This window comes from Ovis aries, chromosome 3 (assembly GCF_016772045.2).
Source record: "Ovis aries strain OAR_USU_Benz2616 breed Rambouillet chromosome 3, ARS-UI_Ramb_v3.0, whole genome shotgun sequence".
NCBI classification, from domain to species: Eukaryota; Metazoa; Chordata; class Mammalia; order Artiodactyla; family Bovidae; genus Ovis; species Ovis aries.
This window is the reverse complement of record NC_056056.1, coordinates 221,236,814-221,253,833: the sequence shown is the minus strand read 5'-3', so window position 1 is coordinate 221,253,833 and position 17,020 is coordinate 221,236,814. Positions and strand designations below refer to the sequence as shown.

Here is a 17,020-nt window from a genome sequence, read left to right as displayed (position 1 = left end):
GTGCCCTAAAGCCCGGGAGCTGCAACTCCTACTGAAGCCCACGCACCCTACAGCCTGCGCAGCAAGAGGAGCCGCAGCAACGAGAAGCCCAGCACCGCGAAGCCCAGCACCGCAAGAGAGCCGCTCCCCCGGCCGCAGCTAGAGAGCCGGAGCAGGAGGGAGGCCCAGCGCCGCGGAAAACACAGCCGATTGAGAAAAGCGAGCCTGTTTCCCCAGCCACGAAGTGAGGAGCACAGGGGGCTGGGCTGGGTGAGAAGGTCACTGCTGGGCCCAGCCGACCCCCTGTGCGACCACCCGCCTGCTCCGCTGTTTACAGCCTCACTGCCGTGTCACCGACGCCCGCTCGGCTGGCCGGATTCCACGTGCACGAGTCGACGAGCCTGAACACGCCGTGCACGGCAAAACCCTCCCACAATCAGCGAACAAGGTGACCATTGCCCCGGAGGTGCGCCCCTTGGCTGCGTGTGAGCGTGCGCGTGCTCGCCCGAGGTGTGCCCTCTCCAGGACTTCTCCAGTAGATGACACCACGCCATCAGCCCAGAATATCACCTCTGATAACCCAGGCAGCTGTCTTATCCCAGACCCGCTGGAGCCTGGAGCCACAGGAGGCTGAGCCGCGGGCACCGGGCGCCCCCTAGTGGAGGAGGAGGAGGCCGACCAGGTGCCAGGCCCTCAGCCGTACCCACGGACAGGGCCTCTCGGGAATGGCCTGCAGGACAGAGGTGCTGGCCTCACGGCTGCAGGGAGCCCCCCTCGTGCCAACTCCAGCCCAACCAGGAGCCCCCTCGGCTTTCTCCCAGTGTTTCTGCCTGTCCCCCTCCGGCCGCCAGGTACTGGCTGGACACCAGGCTCCACAGACTCCTTCCTGCCTCTCATTCCCAGGAAAGGGCCTCTCAGGGGCCCATCCAGGGGACCCCAAAGCAGGGGTGCAGTGGAATTGCCAGGCCCTGCCTCCCGAGGGTCTGAGTCAGGCAGTGCGTGGGCCCTGGAGAGCCACTGGGCTTGTCGACTTCGTCCATCGGCAGCTGAGGACTCCAGGGCTCAGATGGCTCCCCAGCCCTGACCCCCGCAGTCCGCTCAAGACACCCGCTTACGTCCATGCCTGAGGCAGGACTGGGACAGAACCACACAGGCTTGAGCTGGAATCCCAGCCAAGCCCTGACATGCTGTGTGACCTTAGACAAACTCTATAACCTCTCTGAGCACCAAACTCCTCCTCTTTGGAATAGAAGAGAGACAGCTGACTTCATAGGATTGTTTCGAGGTGCCTGGCACATAAAGTACATAACATATTACAATTAAGTAATCAAAAAAGGATAATAGAAAGTTTTTTAGATCGCACTAGCAGCTAACAGTTGGTACTGACTAGTGCCAGCAGGCCCTGCTCTAAACGCTCCACACGTATTACATCGCTGATTCGTTACGGCAACAGGGTGACTTAAGGGGCATCGTCAGCCTCAAGGGAAACCGAGGCAGAGACAGGTGGCGTCTACTGCCCAGGGTGACGATGGTCAAGGGGAAGCCCGGGAGGCCTGGCTCGTACCCACATCACCTAGGCTGCCCCCACTGCAACACAGCAAGAACAGGTGGGCTTTTTCCAAGAACTTTAGAGGCTTCTGGAACTCTGAGAGCTTTTCTAAGGTGAAGGACAGCACCAGGAAGCAGGGCATCTGACCGGTCTTCTTGGGCAGGAGGGTAACTAGGACTGGTTTCTTCGCTTTGAAGCACCTACAGCACCAGTCGGCTGGCGGGAAACTTCAGTGAAATGAAAGGAGCTCTCTGGCCACAAAAATCATTCCCTTGCTTTTTAAATGGGTGCTGCCTTGAGTCCACTGTTTCAGGAATTGTCCCAAGCGGAGCTGTAGGTCCGAAAATGCGTGACCCTCTCTCGGGGTTTCCCTGGTGGCTCAGATGGTAAAGAATCTGCCTGCAACGGAGGAGGCCCATGTTCGATTCCTGAATCAGGAAGATCCTCTGGAGAAGGGAATGGCAACCCACTCCAGTATTCTTGCCAAGAGAATTCCATGGGCAGAGGAGCCTGCCTGAGGGGGCAACATTCCATGGGGGATCACAAAGCATTGGACACAACTCGGCGATTAACACTACTCCTCTCCGGGCCAGGCTCTCTGGGGTGAGGTTGGCAGCTAATGGGAAGGAAGGGCTCAGACCCATGGCAGGGCAGCCCCCAGACCTCGACTGCACCACCTCCTAAGAAGCTTCAGTTCCAGAGGAGATCAGACTCAAACCTTTCACGGCTTCTCGATCTGGTCTGAGGGGTGGCACAGTTTATTACCAGGAAGAGGATCTCAGAGCTCCCCAGAAGCCCCTCCTCCAAGTGGTGATTCTGCACAGCCTGGAAAACACACAGCTGCTCGCCTGGGAGGGCCCAGGACTCTGCATGCTGAGGGTGAGGGTTGTGTGGTGGGGGCCAGGCACAGGGTTCCCCTCAGAGCGGCCTCTCACCACCAGCCGCACTGGGAAGTCCTCGTTCAAGTCCCAGAGCTGGCCTGGAAAGCGGAGGGGGCCTCAGACAGCGACCTGGGGTCACAGAAGGGTTTGTGCACACAGGCGAGCACCTGTGCACGTGTATTCACTCGCCAAGTGAGAAGCGAGCGGGCTGGAGGGACCCCGAGAGGTGCCACAGTACAAATGCTGTGAGAGCGGCTCACCGCGAGGCCAGGCGGCCGCGGTGTAACCAACGATCACAGAACCAAGGGCTTAAAACGATGTTAGCTTATCCTGCAGGTCTGGGGTTCAGAAGTCCAACACAGGTCTCACCCGAGGGTCCCAACCTCCCTCATCCCACCCAGGGCCCCTTGCACTGGGAGCCCCTCCGTGCGGCAGGCATGGGGCTGGGGCTGCTGCGTGAAAGCCATGTCTAGGGGCCTTCGCCCTGTCCACCCCGTCACGTGGCCCTGTGCACACAGTGTGTGCTGAGTGCCTGCAGTCCACATGGGGGCAGAGCAGAGGGCCGTGTGGCCCTGGCAGAGCCCCTCCACCCTCGCCACCCCTGGCCTCTGCTTCCCAGCACTGAGGCAGAAATCATCCCGCAGGGAGAGCCTGGATGCGGAGGAGGAGGGCTGAAGTCACCGCTCTTTTGTTGAAGAGTCAGGCCTTTGGCTGGACGTGACAGGCCAAGAAGGGCTCACCAGGCACGGGCTGCCCAAACCCGCTGGTCCCAAAGAGAGGACGACCCCTGACCGGCTCCTGGCAGGTGACCTCCATGCCGTTGGGAGGTCCCGCTGATGACAGCATCTCTGCACCGGGGCCAAAGACGTGATTTACAGCGAGGTCTTGCACCATACTGGGTCTGTCTAAGTGGACACCGAGCTCAGGTGAGCTTCTGGGGTGAGTGACACTCATCTTGAGCGGCACTCCGAGGCCAGGGGACCGAGCTGACCTGCACAAATCCTCCCTGCCCTGAAGAAGGCAGCAGGGAGCTGGGCTCGGGCTGCCAGAATGCCTCTGCTTTTCCAGATCCTATCCACATCCTTCCCCTGTAAAGACTGGAACCATGAGTATGGCAGCTTTCCCGAGTTCTGGGAGTCCTCGTGGGGAGTCCCTGACCTGAGGTGGTCTCAGGACCCCGACGGGTGTGTATACTCAATGTGGGTGCTCAGGAAAAGGGGGCTATAAAACGCTGGAGCCGACCTCACTGGGGGCGCGAGCCGAGGCTCCTGTTCATGACTGTCAGCCCTGTGATCCGACAGAGCCGGGGGGCGGGCAGGTACCCCAGAGCAGGACTGCCTGGGTTTCCAGACGGGCCGGGCTGTCTGACCCCAGCAAGGCCCTCGTGGAGAATGGCTCATACCTGACAAGGGGCTTCAGGATGGTCCACAGGATTTTGATGAAGTTGGTGGGGTGCACGACATACAGGGCCTTCAGGTTCTTCTTGTACCTGAGGAGAGAGACGGAGGGGGTCTCAGAGCACGCACACGGAGATACCCTGGGCTGGAAAGAGCTGCAGCATGGTGGCCTCGATGGCGAGCCTCAGAGCCCTCTATTCCTGTTCTTTTCTATTTTATATTTTATTTATCTACTTATTCAGCTGTCTTGGGTCTTCGCGGCAGCGTGCAGGCTGGGTTGCTCCATGGCACATGGGATCTTAGTTCCCCAACCAGGAATCAAACCCGAGACCTTCAGCTTGGAAGGTGGACTCTTAAATCCTGGACCACCAGGATAGTTCCGACTTTCCGTTTCTGGACAGTCGATTTAAGGACATAGAAGGAGAGAATGAGGCCCCCATGCTCATCACTAGCAGTGTGCACACAGCACTTTACAGTTTGCAAGATCAGAGCCCCCACTTAGAGGCACTCACACTGGGGCTGGGGACGGGGACACATCGGCAACTTGGCAGCAACCCCCGCTCTGCAGGGAACTGACCTGGGCGAGGGTGGAGCCGTGACCCCCCCAATCCCCACCATACGACAGCTCTAGGCATCTCCTTCAACGAGATGTTTCTTAGCCGACTTCCCTTCCTCTTTCGTGATTAATTCAGTCCAGAGCCATCAGGCCGAGCCAAGAAGGCTGGCGTCCACCCAGGGCTGGAGAGAGGGGGTGGGCCCGCTGGGGTCTGTGACGCCAGCAAGGGGCTGGCAGCCTGGTGGGGAGGGGGTGTCCCAGAAGGAGAAGGGCATCCATACTCGGGTCAGCCAGGGACACCCTCAAGCCAGCTCTTCGCCCTTCAAAGAGCCGAATGCCAGAATTTCAGCCATTCAGGGAGTCAGCTGTGAAAAACAGCCGTTATTCAACAGTATCAACTCACAGTGAAGTAAATCATATTAAACACAAAGGTCATGAATGGTCCAACCTCACTGACTCCTGATCACCCCATGACTTGTACTATTTGCTGCGCCCCTGGGCTCCTTCGCCTGTTACATCCCAGGGTGGGAGAACCCACAAGAAGGGATGGCCATCCATTTCCTCCCAGTTCCGTGCCCAGCGGGGCCACGTGGGCCACTTGGAACTGGTCACAGTTGCAGGACCGACAGCACAGGAATCTGCAAACATTTCCCATCAGTCTCCCCAAGCCCCTGCGAGCTGATTAGTAAGGCAGACACGAGCGAGGGGGGTGGACAGGAAGTCCAGCACGAGGTGTCTGGGACCAGGCAGGCAGAGGACGGTGGGGGCTGAGAAGGGACCTGACATTTGCAACCAACTGTGGGAGCAAGAAGGGGGCAGCCACGGCAGCCTGGTGCGGGCATCAGCCCAGGGGACACTGGCAGGAGCTCTGTGGGGGTGGGGCAGCTGCATGGTAACAGCGCCTCAGCGAGAGAGAGGTGGCCACGCGATTAGTCAGAGGCAGGCCAAGTAACAGCGGTGGATTCCCAGGTGGCTCAGTGGCAAGGAATCTTCCTGCCAATGCATAAGACACAGGAGATGTGGGTTTGATCCCTGGGTCGGAAAGATCCCCTGGAGGAGGAAATGGCAACGCACTCCAGTATTCTTTCCGGGAAATCCCATGGACAGAGGAGCCTGGCGGGCTATAGTCCATAGGGTCACAAAGAGTCAGACCCCACTGAGCGCCTGAGCATGCACAAAGGCAGTGGGAGCCAGGCTCTTACTGTTGGAGGAGAGATGTCACGAATGCAGAAAGGGAGAAAGCCAGAATGAGCCCTGGTGGGGAAGGACGGGAACCAGCATAGACGTCGGTGTGAACACACAGGTACCAGGAGCAACAGGCAAGTGCAAGCACGAAGACCCGCGTCGACGTGTGTGTGTACGTGTGTCTACATGTATGTACACACACACACCGCAACAGTCCGCTGACTCGCCTGCGAGCCGTAACAGCCCCACAGCAACTAACACACTGCTTCCAGGCCCGGGTTCCCAGGAGCATCCTCCCTTAAGAGGAACCAGGGGCCAGAGAAACGGCGGATTCCTGGGCTGGGCGTGCGTGCGTGAGCTAAGCTGCTGTCAGTCGTGTCCGACTCTTTGCGACCCCATGGACTGTAGCCCGCCAGGCTCCTCTGTCCACGGGATTCTCCAGGCAAGAACACTGGAGTGGGTTGCCATGCCCTCCTCCAGGAAATCTCCCCGACCCAGAGATCAAACTTGCATCTCTGACATGCCCTGCAGTGGCAAGCGGGTTCTTTACCGCTAGTGACACCTGGGATGTGCCCGGAGCATCTCATTGTCCTAGAAAGTAAAGGAAGCGCTCGGAGGGAAAGGGACGTGTCTGTGGGACATAGGAGCCAGGCTGAAGCTCATCTGGCCAAATTTCAACAATTTGAGCATTAGGATAAATATTTTCATGGATTATAAACTATTGAATAAAATGGGAGATCCCAAGCCCGTACGAATATAAATAAACTGAAAAAGGAAGCTCTTTGGCATAGTAAAATGCCAACTAAGAGCCCCAATCACCATTTGTCATCCATCTTAATAATAATTAACCAAGAAATGGCAAGGGAGGCAAAAGCTAGCACGTGAAACTGATATTTATACAGTCTCAAGAGTATCTCCCGAAGGAATATTAATTAATTACCAGAAAAAACAAACAAACAGTCTTGCGATTCGAAAGGAGGAAGTTGCAGTGACTTTCAGGTGGTCCAAGGACCCAGAACACAGCTGTCACTGTAAGGCCGGACCCCGGGGGCCACGATGGGCCGCCCCTCCTCTCCCTCCGGCAGGCGGGGGAAGTCCCTAACGGAAGGCGCCTCCCAGATCCCGGGGACCAATGACAGCACACTTCACCAGCTAAAGCCGCCCCACCCCAGCCACGCAGAAGGACCTGTCAGCCCTCGACGCCTTGGCCTGGCGACCTATCCAAACCCCCGTCCATCTAGCCTGACCATCCCTCGCAACGAACGTATAAAAACCACCCCCCACACGGTCCAGGCGCGCACTTCCTCAACCTGCCTTGTTCGGGTCTGGGAACCCCGCCCAGGAGCGCTTCGCCATTAAAAAGCCTGTTAGACACTCTTTTGGCGTCCTGGTCGTCTTTACCTAACAGTTACAAAGTCCATCGCTATAGGAAGGTGGATTCTCCATGGCAGGAGCACCGGCGCTCCTAGAAGGGGGTCAGGTACATTCCTGGGTGGATGGTTCTTGCTTAAAGGAGAAACCTGGCAGAACAGTTTGGAAGATGAGAAGTAACAGCAGAGGGAACAGAAAAAGATGCAGGAAACCCACTGTACCTTTGTAGTGGTGTTGGTAATGGTGGACGGAAAAATGCTGTATAAATTGCATCCAATTCGACTTGGAGCTCTGCTTACATACCTCCACCGACAGGGAACTCACCGCCTCTAGCAGGCACTCGACTATCAGGTGGCTTTGAGGCCTAGGATGTCCCTCCTTTTGGCTTCCATCAAGCCAAGATCTATAACCTTACTCTTGCCCCCAGTCCACCTTTGAGAGAAGCGGGAGAAACAAAAGACGTTCGCTACCTTCCATTTGAAAATGTATCGGTTTTAGCTCAAGACAGGCACACACACATATCCTTCCACTGTCAGCCTGAGCTTCTGGAAAAGATCGCTCTGAACATGTCATTCGCTTCTTCTCAAGAATCATGGGGCTTCCCAGGTGGCGCTAGTCATAAAGACCCTACCTGCCAATGCAGGAGATGCAAGAGACATGGGTTTGACCCCTGGGTTTGGAAGATCCCCTGGAGAAGGAAAACGGCTACCCGCTCGTGTTCCTGCCTGGGAGATTCCATGGACCGAAGAGTCTGGCCAGCTCCAGGCCACGGGGTCACAAAGAGTCAGACACGGCGAAGCAGGCACGCACCAACAGTCTTGCATGGCTGCGCACCCAGCCCTAAATGACAGTGCTGGACAGAGGCCCCTGGCCCTGAGGGGTGCTCACCCTAATGCCCCACCTGGCCCTCGGGGTCCCGCCCTCGCCTACTGCACAGCCGGGACCCCTCCTGTCACCCGAGCTTCCCCCTCACTCAGCCGGGAACCTGAGGTTCCCCTTCACCCCACCCAAGGCTGGAGGGCACCCACCTCCTGTCAAACTCCTTGTAGGCGCTCTGGAGCCAGCGTAGGGACGGCTTGTTCTGGCTGTTCAGCCCATAGTGGAAGTAGACGATGGTGTAGTCACTCTCCACGTACTGGTCCAGCGTGTACTTCAAATACCTGGGCACAGAGCGCAGGACATGGTTACGAGCATCTCACGCTGATCGAAACCAAATATGCCTTCCCCGTAACGGAGCTGTGGTCACCCAGTGGGTGCCAACACCAGGCCACGGGGGACGCTTCCAGGTCAACGCTGAGAATCCACCTGCAGGCGGCCTGGTCCTCGTTCCTTCCTCTTTCTTGTCTGGCTGTGCTGTGCAGCTTGCGGGCTCTTGTGTGACATACGGGAGCTTAGTTCCCTAACCAGGGATCGAACACAAGCCCCCTGGATTGGGAACACGGAGTTTTAACCACTGGACTGCCTGGGAAGTCCCCTATTCTCATTTCTTAGATGATAACTGAGGCTTAGAGATATTAATTAACTTACCTAACTTTTCCCTCCCTCCACAGCCAGGAAGTGGATGTAATGGCTTGAAAGTGGCCCCAGAAGCTGTCCAGGGTCAAGTCCCCAGAACCCACGAACGTGGCCTTACTTGGAAAAGGCTCTTAGTAGACGTGATTAAGGAAAGGCTCTTCAGAGCAGTTAATCCTGGATTATCCAGTTCAGTTCACTTTAGTTCAGTCGCTCAGTCATGTCCGACTCTTTGCGAACCTATGGACTTCAGCATGCCAGGCCTCCCTGTCCATCACCAACTCCAGGAGCTTGCTCAAACTCATGTGCATTGAGTCGGTGATGCCATCCAACCATCTCATCCTCTGTCATCCCCTTCTCCTCCTGCCCTCAATCTTTCCCAGCATCAGGGTCTTTTCCAATGAGTCTGCTCTTCGCATCAGGAGGCCAAAGTACTGGAGTTTCAGCTTCAACATCAGTCCTTCCAATGTACATTCAGGACTGATTTCCTTTAGGATGGACTGGTTGGAGCTCCTTGCAGTCCAAGGGACTCTCAAGAGTCTTCTCTAACACCACAGTATAAAAGCATCAATTTTTTTGGTGCTCAGCTTTCTTTATAGTCCAACTCTCACATCCATACATGACCACTGGAAAAATCATAGCCTTAACAAGTCAGACCTTTGTTGGCAAAGTAATGTCTCTGCTTTTTAATATATTGTCTAGGTTGGTCATAACTTTCCCTCCAAGGAGTAAGCGTCTTTTAATTTCATGGCTGCAGTCACCATCTGCAGTGATTTTGGAGCCCCTCAAAATAAAGTCTGACACTGCTTCCATTGTTTCCCCATCTATTTGCCATGAAGTGATGGGACCAGATGCCATGATCTTACCTTTCTAAATGTTGAGCTTTAAGTCAACTTTTTCAATCTCCTCTTTCACTTTGCACTGATCACTGAGGAAGGCTTTCTTATCTCTCGTTGCCATTCTTTGGAACTCTGCATTCAAATGGGTATGTCTTTCCCAAGAAGCTCTTTAGTCCTTCTTCACTTTCTGCCATAAGGGTGGTGTCATCTGCATATCTGAGGTTATTGATATTTCTCCCAACAATCTTGATTCCAGCTTGTACTTCATCCAGCTCGGCATTTCTCATGATGTATTCTGCATATTAGTTAAATAAACAGGGTGCCTTGATGTACTCCTTCTATTTGGAACCAGTCTGTTGTTCCATGTCCAGTTCTAACTGTTGTTTCCTGATCTCCATACAGGTGTCTCAAGAGGCAGGTCAGGTGGTCTGGTATTCCCATCTCTTTCAGAATTTTCCACAGTTTATTGTGTTCCACACAGTCAAAGCAAGAATCCCTTAGAAGAAATGGAGTAGCCATCATGGTCAACAAGAGTCTGAAATGCAGTACTTGGATGCAGTCTCAAAAACGACAGAATGATCGGTTTGTCTCCAAGACAAACCATTCAGTATCATGCTAATCCAAGTCTATGCCCCAACCAGTAATGCTGAAGAAGCTGAAGTTGAACGGTTCTATGAAGACCTACAAGACTTTCTAGAATTAACACCCAGAAAAGATGTCCTTTTCATTATAGGGGACTTCCTACAAAAGTAGGAAGTCAAGAAACACCTGGAGTAACAGGCAAATTTGGCCTTGGAATGCTGAATGAAGCAGGGCAAAGGATAACAGAGTTCTGCCAAGAGAATGCACTGGTCATAGCAAACACCCTCTTCCAACAACACAAGAGAAGACTCTACACATGGACATCACCAGATGGTCAACACCGAAATCAGACTGATTATATTCTTTGCAGCCAAAATGGAGAAGCTCTATACAGTCAGCAAAAAAAAAAAAAAAAGACCAGAAGCTGACTGTGGCTTAGGTCATGAACTCTTTATTGCCAAATTCAGACTTAAATTGAAGAAAGTGGGAAAACCACTAGACCATTCACGTATGACCTAAATCAAATCCCTAATGATTATCCAGTAGAAGTGAGAAATAGATTTAAGGGACTAGATGTGATAGACAGAGTTCCTGGTGAACTATGGACAGAGGTTCGTGACATTGTACAGGAGACAGGGATCAAGACCATCTCCAAGGAAAAGAAATGCAAAAAAGCAAAATGGCTGTTTGAGGAGGCCTTACAAATAGCTGTGGAAAGAAGAGAAGCGAAAAGCAAAGGAGAAAAGGAAAGATATAAGCATCTGAATGCAGAGTTTCAAAGAATAGCAAGGAGAGATAAGAAAGCCTTCCTCAGTGATCAGTGCAAAGAAATAGAGGAAAACAATAGAATGGGAAAGACTAGAGATCTCTTCAAGAAAATTAGAGATACCAAGGGAACATTTCATGCAAAGATGGGCTCCATAAAGGACAGAAATGGTATGGACCTAACAGAAGCAGAAGATATTAAGAAGAGGTGGCAAGAATACACAGAAGAACTGTACAAAAAAGATCTTCACGACCCAGATAATCACGATGGTGTGATCACTCACCTAGAGCCAGACATCCTGGAATGTGAAGTCAAGAGGGCCTTAGAAAGCATCACTACGAACAAAGCTAGTGGAGGGGATGGAATTCCAGTTGAGCTGTTTCAAATCCTGAAAGATGATGCTGTGAAAGTGCTGCACTCAATATGCCAGCAAATTGGGAAAACTCAGCAGTGGCCACAGGACTGGAAAAAGTCAGTTTTCATTCCAATCCCGAAGAAAAGAATGCCAAAGAATGCTCAAACTACCGCACAACTGCACTCATCTCACACGCTAGTCAAGTAATGCTCAAAATTCTCCAAGCCAGGCTTCAACAATACGTGAATTGTGAACTTCCAGATGTTCAAGCTGGTTTTTGAAAAGGCAGAGGAACCAGAGATCAAATTGCCAAGATCCGCTGGATCATGGAAAAAGCAAGAGAGTTCCAGGAAAACATTTCTTTCTGCTTTATTGACTATGCCAAAGCCTTTGACTGTGTGGAATATCTGGGGTGGGGGGGGGGGACACTAAATGCAGCCTCTCACATCCTGGTAAGAAGGCTCGAAAGAGGGAAGTCACAGAGCGGAGCTGGCCTCATGAAGACAGAGGCAGAGCAGAGAGCAATGCGGCCACCAGGCCAGGAGGGTGTGAAATCGCCGACAGCCACCCCACCAGAAGCTGCAAGAGGCAAGAAACGCTCCTCTGCTGGAGGCGAAGCTTCCTCTGGGGGCACTGTGGCCCCACTGACACGACTCCGGGCCCCCCACGACTGGGGGAGAATCAGTGTGCTGCTTTACACCACTCAGAGTTTGGTGATTCGGTGATTTGTTGCAGTGTTGCCACAGGAAACTGACACCAAGGATGGACTGGGATTCAAACCCGGGACTCACTCAGCCCCTCCACTTCAGACGCCTTGCTGTCCGGCTGTCTGTCTAGAAGCAAGCGATTCCTCCTTTTCAGATCTGCTCCTAACGTGGTTTCTCTTGGGCTTCCCAGGTGGTGCTAGAGGTAAAGAATCCGCTTGCCAGTGCAAGAGACGTGGGTTCGATCCCCTGGGTCGGGAACGTCCCTTGGAGGAGGAAGTGGCCACCCACTCCAGTGTTCCTGCCTGGAGAATCCCATGGACAGAGGAGCCTGGCGCGCTACAGTCCTTGGGGCCAAAGAGTTGGACACGACCGAGCGTGCACTCCCACGTCTTCGTTTTCCTGGAAAGTAGACCCGCTTCTGTCATGTGCCCACACTCCACGGGACAAACTACAAATCCCGTGGTCAGTCTCGGGCTGCAGCGCGTACTCCTTCCTGGCCACGTGCCTGAAAAGCCCTTGTCCAGCCACCTGCGCTTGAGCTGCAGCTGGAGCTCTCCTGACCCCGTCAGCAATCTGGCTCCCGACGTACAGCTGGTTCGGCCAGGTTCTTGCACCTCAGGTGGGCTGAGCCATTCGTCATCTAGAAAGTGCAGCTCGTGATTAATCCGGCCCGGCGCTCCAGGAATGCAGGCACGGCTTCTCTGAGTTGGTGGTGGGACCACAGCCGCCTTCCCTGGGAGCCTGGCAAACAGCCCGCCAGAGCCCAGGGGCCGTTCTGTCTTCAGCAGCTGGTGGAGGACCCAGCAAACTAGTCGGATGCCTGGGGTCCCAGGAATTCTCACAAAGCAAGCAGCGTGAAGGCTTCCGGACGCTTCTACGATCCAACTGTGCCTTGGTTCACTTGGGAGTGCGGGGCTCCAGGCCACAGTCGTGGCCTCGAGCTGTGGCTGGGCTTTTGTAGTCGAGAGAAAAGCGGTGGGTCTAGAAGCAGTGACGGCAGAGTTTAGGCCCCCGAGCCGTCCCAGCAGCGGGTGGGTCTGCCCTGGGCCAGACTTCACTCCTCCGTCCCTCACAAGGGGACACAGACATTCCCAGGGACGCCCAGCACTGGGCTGGGGCTTGACCAACTGAGTGAAGAGCCATTGGCACATGGTCGGAGAGCAGAATCCAACGGCTGAGCAGGAAATGCCCGGGACATGGTGTCCAGGTAAGTCACACAGGCCCAGGAGGCAACCTAGGCAGGGACAGTCCAGCAGGACCCACTGGGTGGGACGGCACTTCACTTGATTTCAAGCAGCCTCGGTGGCCTCGGCACACAGCTTTCTCCTCCCCGGGCCGAGCCTCTCACCAGACCCGAGGCCGCCTACTCACCGGGGCGACGCCGGGCGGGAGCTTTGCAATGGGGACCGCGCCAGCTCTCCTGATGCTCTCAGGGTCCGGCCGGGGAGGGGGGCCTGGGGTCAGCTCGGCCACACAGAGCAAATGGACAGTCCCCAGGGACAGGGCGGAGGACGAGGCCACTGCAGGTCAGGGGCAGTGGGGAGGGCTGCCTCCTGAGCAGACGCAGAGGGCGGCCTGCGTGGCTTGGAGGGGTGCAGGCATCGGTCCTGCGGTGGGACTGTCACGTGGCACTGATGACACCCCCTCGGGGACCCGCGCGTCCATCAGTGTCTGTTAACCTTTGACCCTGAACATCCTGTCTGTGCTGAGAGTGATGGAGAGGCACCTGCCAGGGAGAGGGGCACACATGGGTGGGGGGGTGCCTACGGAGGAAGGACGGCGGGGCGGGGGACATGGAGGGGGCGCAGGACAGACTTACTCCAGCAGCCGCCTGTGGTTGAGCTCGTGGGAGGGGGGCATCCGGCAGCAGCAGAACGTGATGACGCGTCTTCCAAAGCGGTCCTCCCCTGCGGGGCAGACGGGTGTGAGCCCCGGTCCCGGCCTGACACCGGAGGTGGCCGTCTCCCCCCACGCCCTCCGGCCATCACCGAAGACGGCCTCTGTCCAGCCCACCCGAGCTAAGAGGCGCAGGCAGCCGGGGTGAGCACCTGCCAGATGGGTGCTGCTACCTGAGGCTCTGGGTGCCTCGGCCAAGGTCGCCGTCACCACCCCCTGCACCCCAGAGCCCACTGCTGAGCCCGGGACTCAGACGAGGTCCCACAGTCACTTCCTGACTGGTTACAGGAAGGCCGTGAGTGTGCGGTCAGCCGTGTCCGACCCCGTGGACTGTAGCCCACCTGGCTCCTCTGTCCACCGGATCCTCCAGGCAAGAGTACGGGGGGTGGGGTGCCATTTCCTCCTCCAGGGGCTCTTCCCAACTCGGGGATCGAACCCACATCTCCTGCACAGGCAGGTGGATTCTTTACCACTGAGCCCCCGGGAAGCCCGACAGGAAGAGTATCAGGAAACAGAAAGGCGCCCTTGCAGAAGTGCTCGTGACTCTGAACTCGCCGTAACTCACCGTAAACAAGCATTTACAGCTGTTGTCAGATGCTTACTTAGAATAAGAAGAAACGACAGCAGAGCACCTTCATTCCTCCACCCACCCCACCCCAGCTCTGAAAGGCAAGGCGTCAAGCTCTCATGTCCGGCCATGACGGCTGCCTGTTACTTAAGGCATATCCGCTTCTCCCGGGAGCCGCGAGCCACTCCAACCTTCAGAATGCGAGAGTCATTTTGGTTTCCAAAGACAGCGGCCTTTTCACAGGTTACTTGAGAATTCTGGTCATGGTTTCTGTTTGTTTAGAAGGCGCTTGTTGAAAGGACTGCCAGGGGCCCAGGCGTTTATCTGCTTCCCTTGCCAGCTGGGCATTTCCGTCTGGGCACAAAACCTTCGATGGCTGTGCCTGGAGGCACAAAGTGTTTCCTGAACGATGTTTCTAGCATTGAGGCGGCCAGGCTCCATGGCTCACCTGAGCCTGTGCCCGCCTGTGAGAGGGAAGGAAAGGGGCGACTTTGCTTCTGAAGATGTGAACTGTTTTGCGCGGCGACTGGAGGAACAGGGAATTAAATGCCCCTGGCGCTGAAAGAGAAGGTCGACCTCCACACTGAGATGTCAGCATAGGAACCAGACCAAGTGGAGAGTCTTGGGGATGTGCTGAGTGGTTGGTCAACGGAAGGCCAGGCCAACACACACTCATTGTGGGCTCACCGTGCACCCAGCTCTGGAGAGAAAAGGCCAGACATGGTCCTCACTGACCCACGGTCCACGGTTGAGGGGAAAGGACAGTGATAGGGTGCTGGGGGTCTTGGCTCAGCTCTGCAATCCGCTCTCTGAAAACCTTCAAGGCCTCCAGCAGCCACGTCCACCTCCGCAGGGACTTCCCAGATGGGGGGGTGCTATCCTCCACAGGCTGGCCCTCACTTCAGACACCAGCTATGCGTCAAGGGTCTCCAGGCCTCCCTATTTTTGTCCAGCTGCCTATAGATTCCGAGGTTCCCACTACCCGCCTCACAACTGATCACTCATTGGCTCACAGAACTCTGGAAAGCACTAGACATCCAATCACCTTTATTATAAAGGATACAAGTCAAAACCAGGCAAGAGGGGAGACGCACCGGGGAGTCGGGCAGCCCTGGGCCAGCCTCTCTGCAACGTGGGGATAAGAGACCTGACTTTGGGGGGAACAGGAAGGCCTGCACCCGTAGGTGGAATAAAGCCTTGCCGAGCTGGCACACAGCAGGCGCTCCATAAAGGTGGCCCATTAGTCACCACACGCCGGAAGGATGGTGGGTGCGTGCACCTGTGCTGTTTCATCGGGGGTGAGAAAAACCGAGGTCCAGAGACGCCAGGTGAGCGTCAGAGCTGGGCTCCTGCTCATGGCTGGCTGGCTTCCGGGGCAGTGCCCCCAGGCCAGCCTCCTCTGCTCCCAATGTTCCCAACAAGGAGGCCGTCACAGCCCCAAAGCCCCCGCAGCCCTGAGGAACCCCCGGGACCCCGAGGCTCCTGCCCACTGAGCAGTCATGGGGCATTTGCGTTAACCACCCCCGTCAGGATGAGTCACTGCCCTCCCGCTCTCCAGCGACACAGGCCAGTGTATGGAAAATGGGCTTCGAAATTGTCATATGGGAGGAAATGAAAACTATCAATAAAATGCAAACTCTACAAGGCACCGGTTTAATTCACGACCCCATCTTCTCCCCTCGCTGGTTCACAACACAACATCACTCACGGTCTCCAAGACAGAGAAGCCCCGTTTCTGCAAAAAGAAATGAGTCCCGTGCCATGACCCGTGACATGCCCGCCACCATCCATCACCAGCTCCGAGAGAGAAGGACGGTTAAAATGCCCCATAAAGGCACAGAGACCTCCCCAGGACCAACAAGGGAGCGTGTCTGGGTTTTAAGGTTGCTAACCTTTTACTGCGGGAGTGAAAGGGGATTCGCAGACTCATTTTGTCTGTGTCCTGCAGGAAGAGCCCAGCCAGGGTCTGAAGGGTTGTGAGGAGTGCTCCAGTCCGTGAGGATGCAGACCATGTCTGGCGTCTGCCTCTATCTCTTCTCTGCCGCTCACCTCTGACCCTCGGGTGGAACCTCCGCTCTGCCCACCCTGCTTTCCAACTTCTAATCTCACCCCTGAGCTCACAGCCCCAGACCCAGACTGCAGTTTCAGAAAGTGATCACTCCGTAGTCATTTTTTATTTCTTATTTTTGGCTTGCGGGATTTGTCAGTTCCCTGACCAGGGACGGAACCTGGGCCCTCGGCCGTGAGAGCATGGAATCCTAGCCACGGAACTGCCAGGGAATTTCCTAAGATACTGGCCGTGCTGTGCAGCACATACGATCTTATGGGAGGATCCCGACCAGGGATCCAACCTGTGCCCCTGCATTGGAAGTGCAGTTTTGCCCACTGGGCCACCAGGGAAGTCCCTCCCTAAAATATTTAAATCAGTGCTATCTTGAGACTTGAAAAGTTTTCAGAGCTCCCATTTGGCCAAATACATGGTTCTTTAAGTAATAATGAGAGATCATTCAACAATTACTTTTGACAAGACGCTCTGGTTCTAGGCATGGTCCTGACATTCAGCAGGTGGGGGAGGCAGCCCCTGGGAGAGGAATTAGGAGGCAGCTTGGTGCGGGGATGTCTGGTATACCTGATGTGGGCCCCCTGGTGGGTAGCAGGCCTGAACTGTCACATGCCCCCTGCTGGAGGAGCAGGAGAAGCGTCCATGTCCTGAGCTGCGTCCCCCGGGTCCTCTGGCCGCAGAGGAGAGTGGACCTGAGATGGGGCGAGGGGACATAGCTGGACGCCAAGGTGAGGCCTGGGAGGAGGGGGCAGAGGGTTGGTCCTCAGGGAGGGAACCCCGAGGTCTGCTCTCCCTGGGCTCCCCAACTGGAAAAG

General features: G+C 55.5%; 1 protein-coding gene across 5 annotated transcripts in view; it reads right to left on the bottom strand.

Moving 5' to 3' along the window:
• Window positions 1–17,020, bottom strand: part of ARHGAP8 (Rho GTPase activating protein 8) — a 57,645-nt gene that overhangs the window by 22,621 nt on the left and 18,004 nt on the right. For 4 of the 5 annotated variants that reach the window (XM_060414292.1, XM_060414291.1, XM_027968195.3 and 1 more), the window contains exons 4-6: window positions 13,499–13,586; window positions 7,947–8,078; window positions 3,812–3,898 (exon numbers count right to left, since the gene is read on the bottom strand). In XM_060414292.1, the coding sequence (XP_060270275.1) occupies window positions 3,812–3,898; window positions 7,947–8,078; window positions 13,499–13,586 (307 nt within the window). The remainder of the gene's footprint in view (window positions 1–3,811; window positions 3,899–7,946; window positions 8,079–13,498; window positions 13,587–17,020) is intronic. The other variant, XM_027968196.3, reaches the window with a different exon arrangement.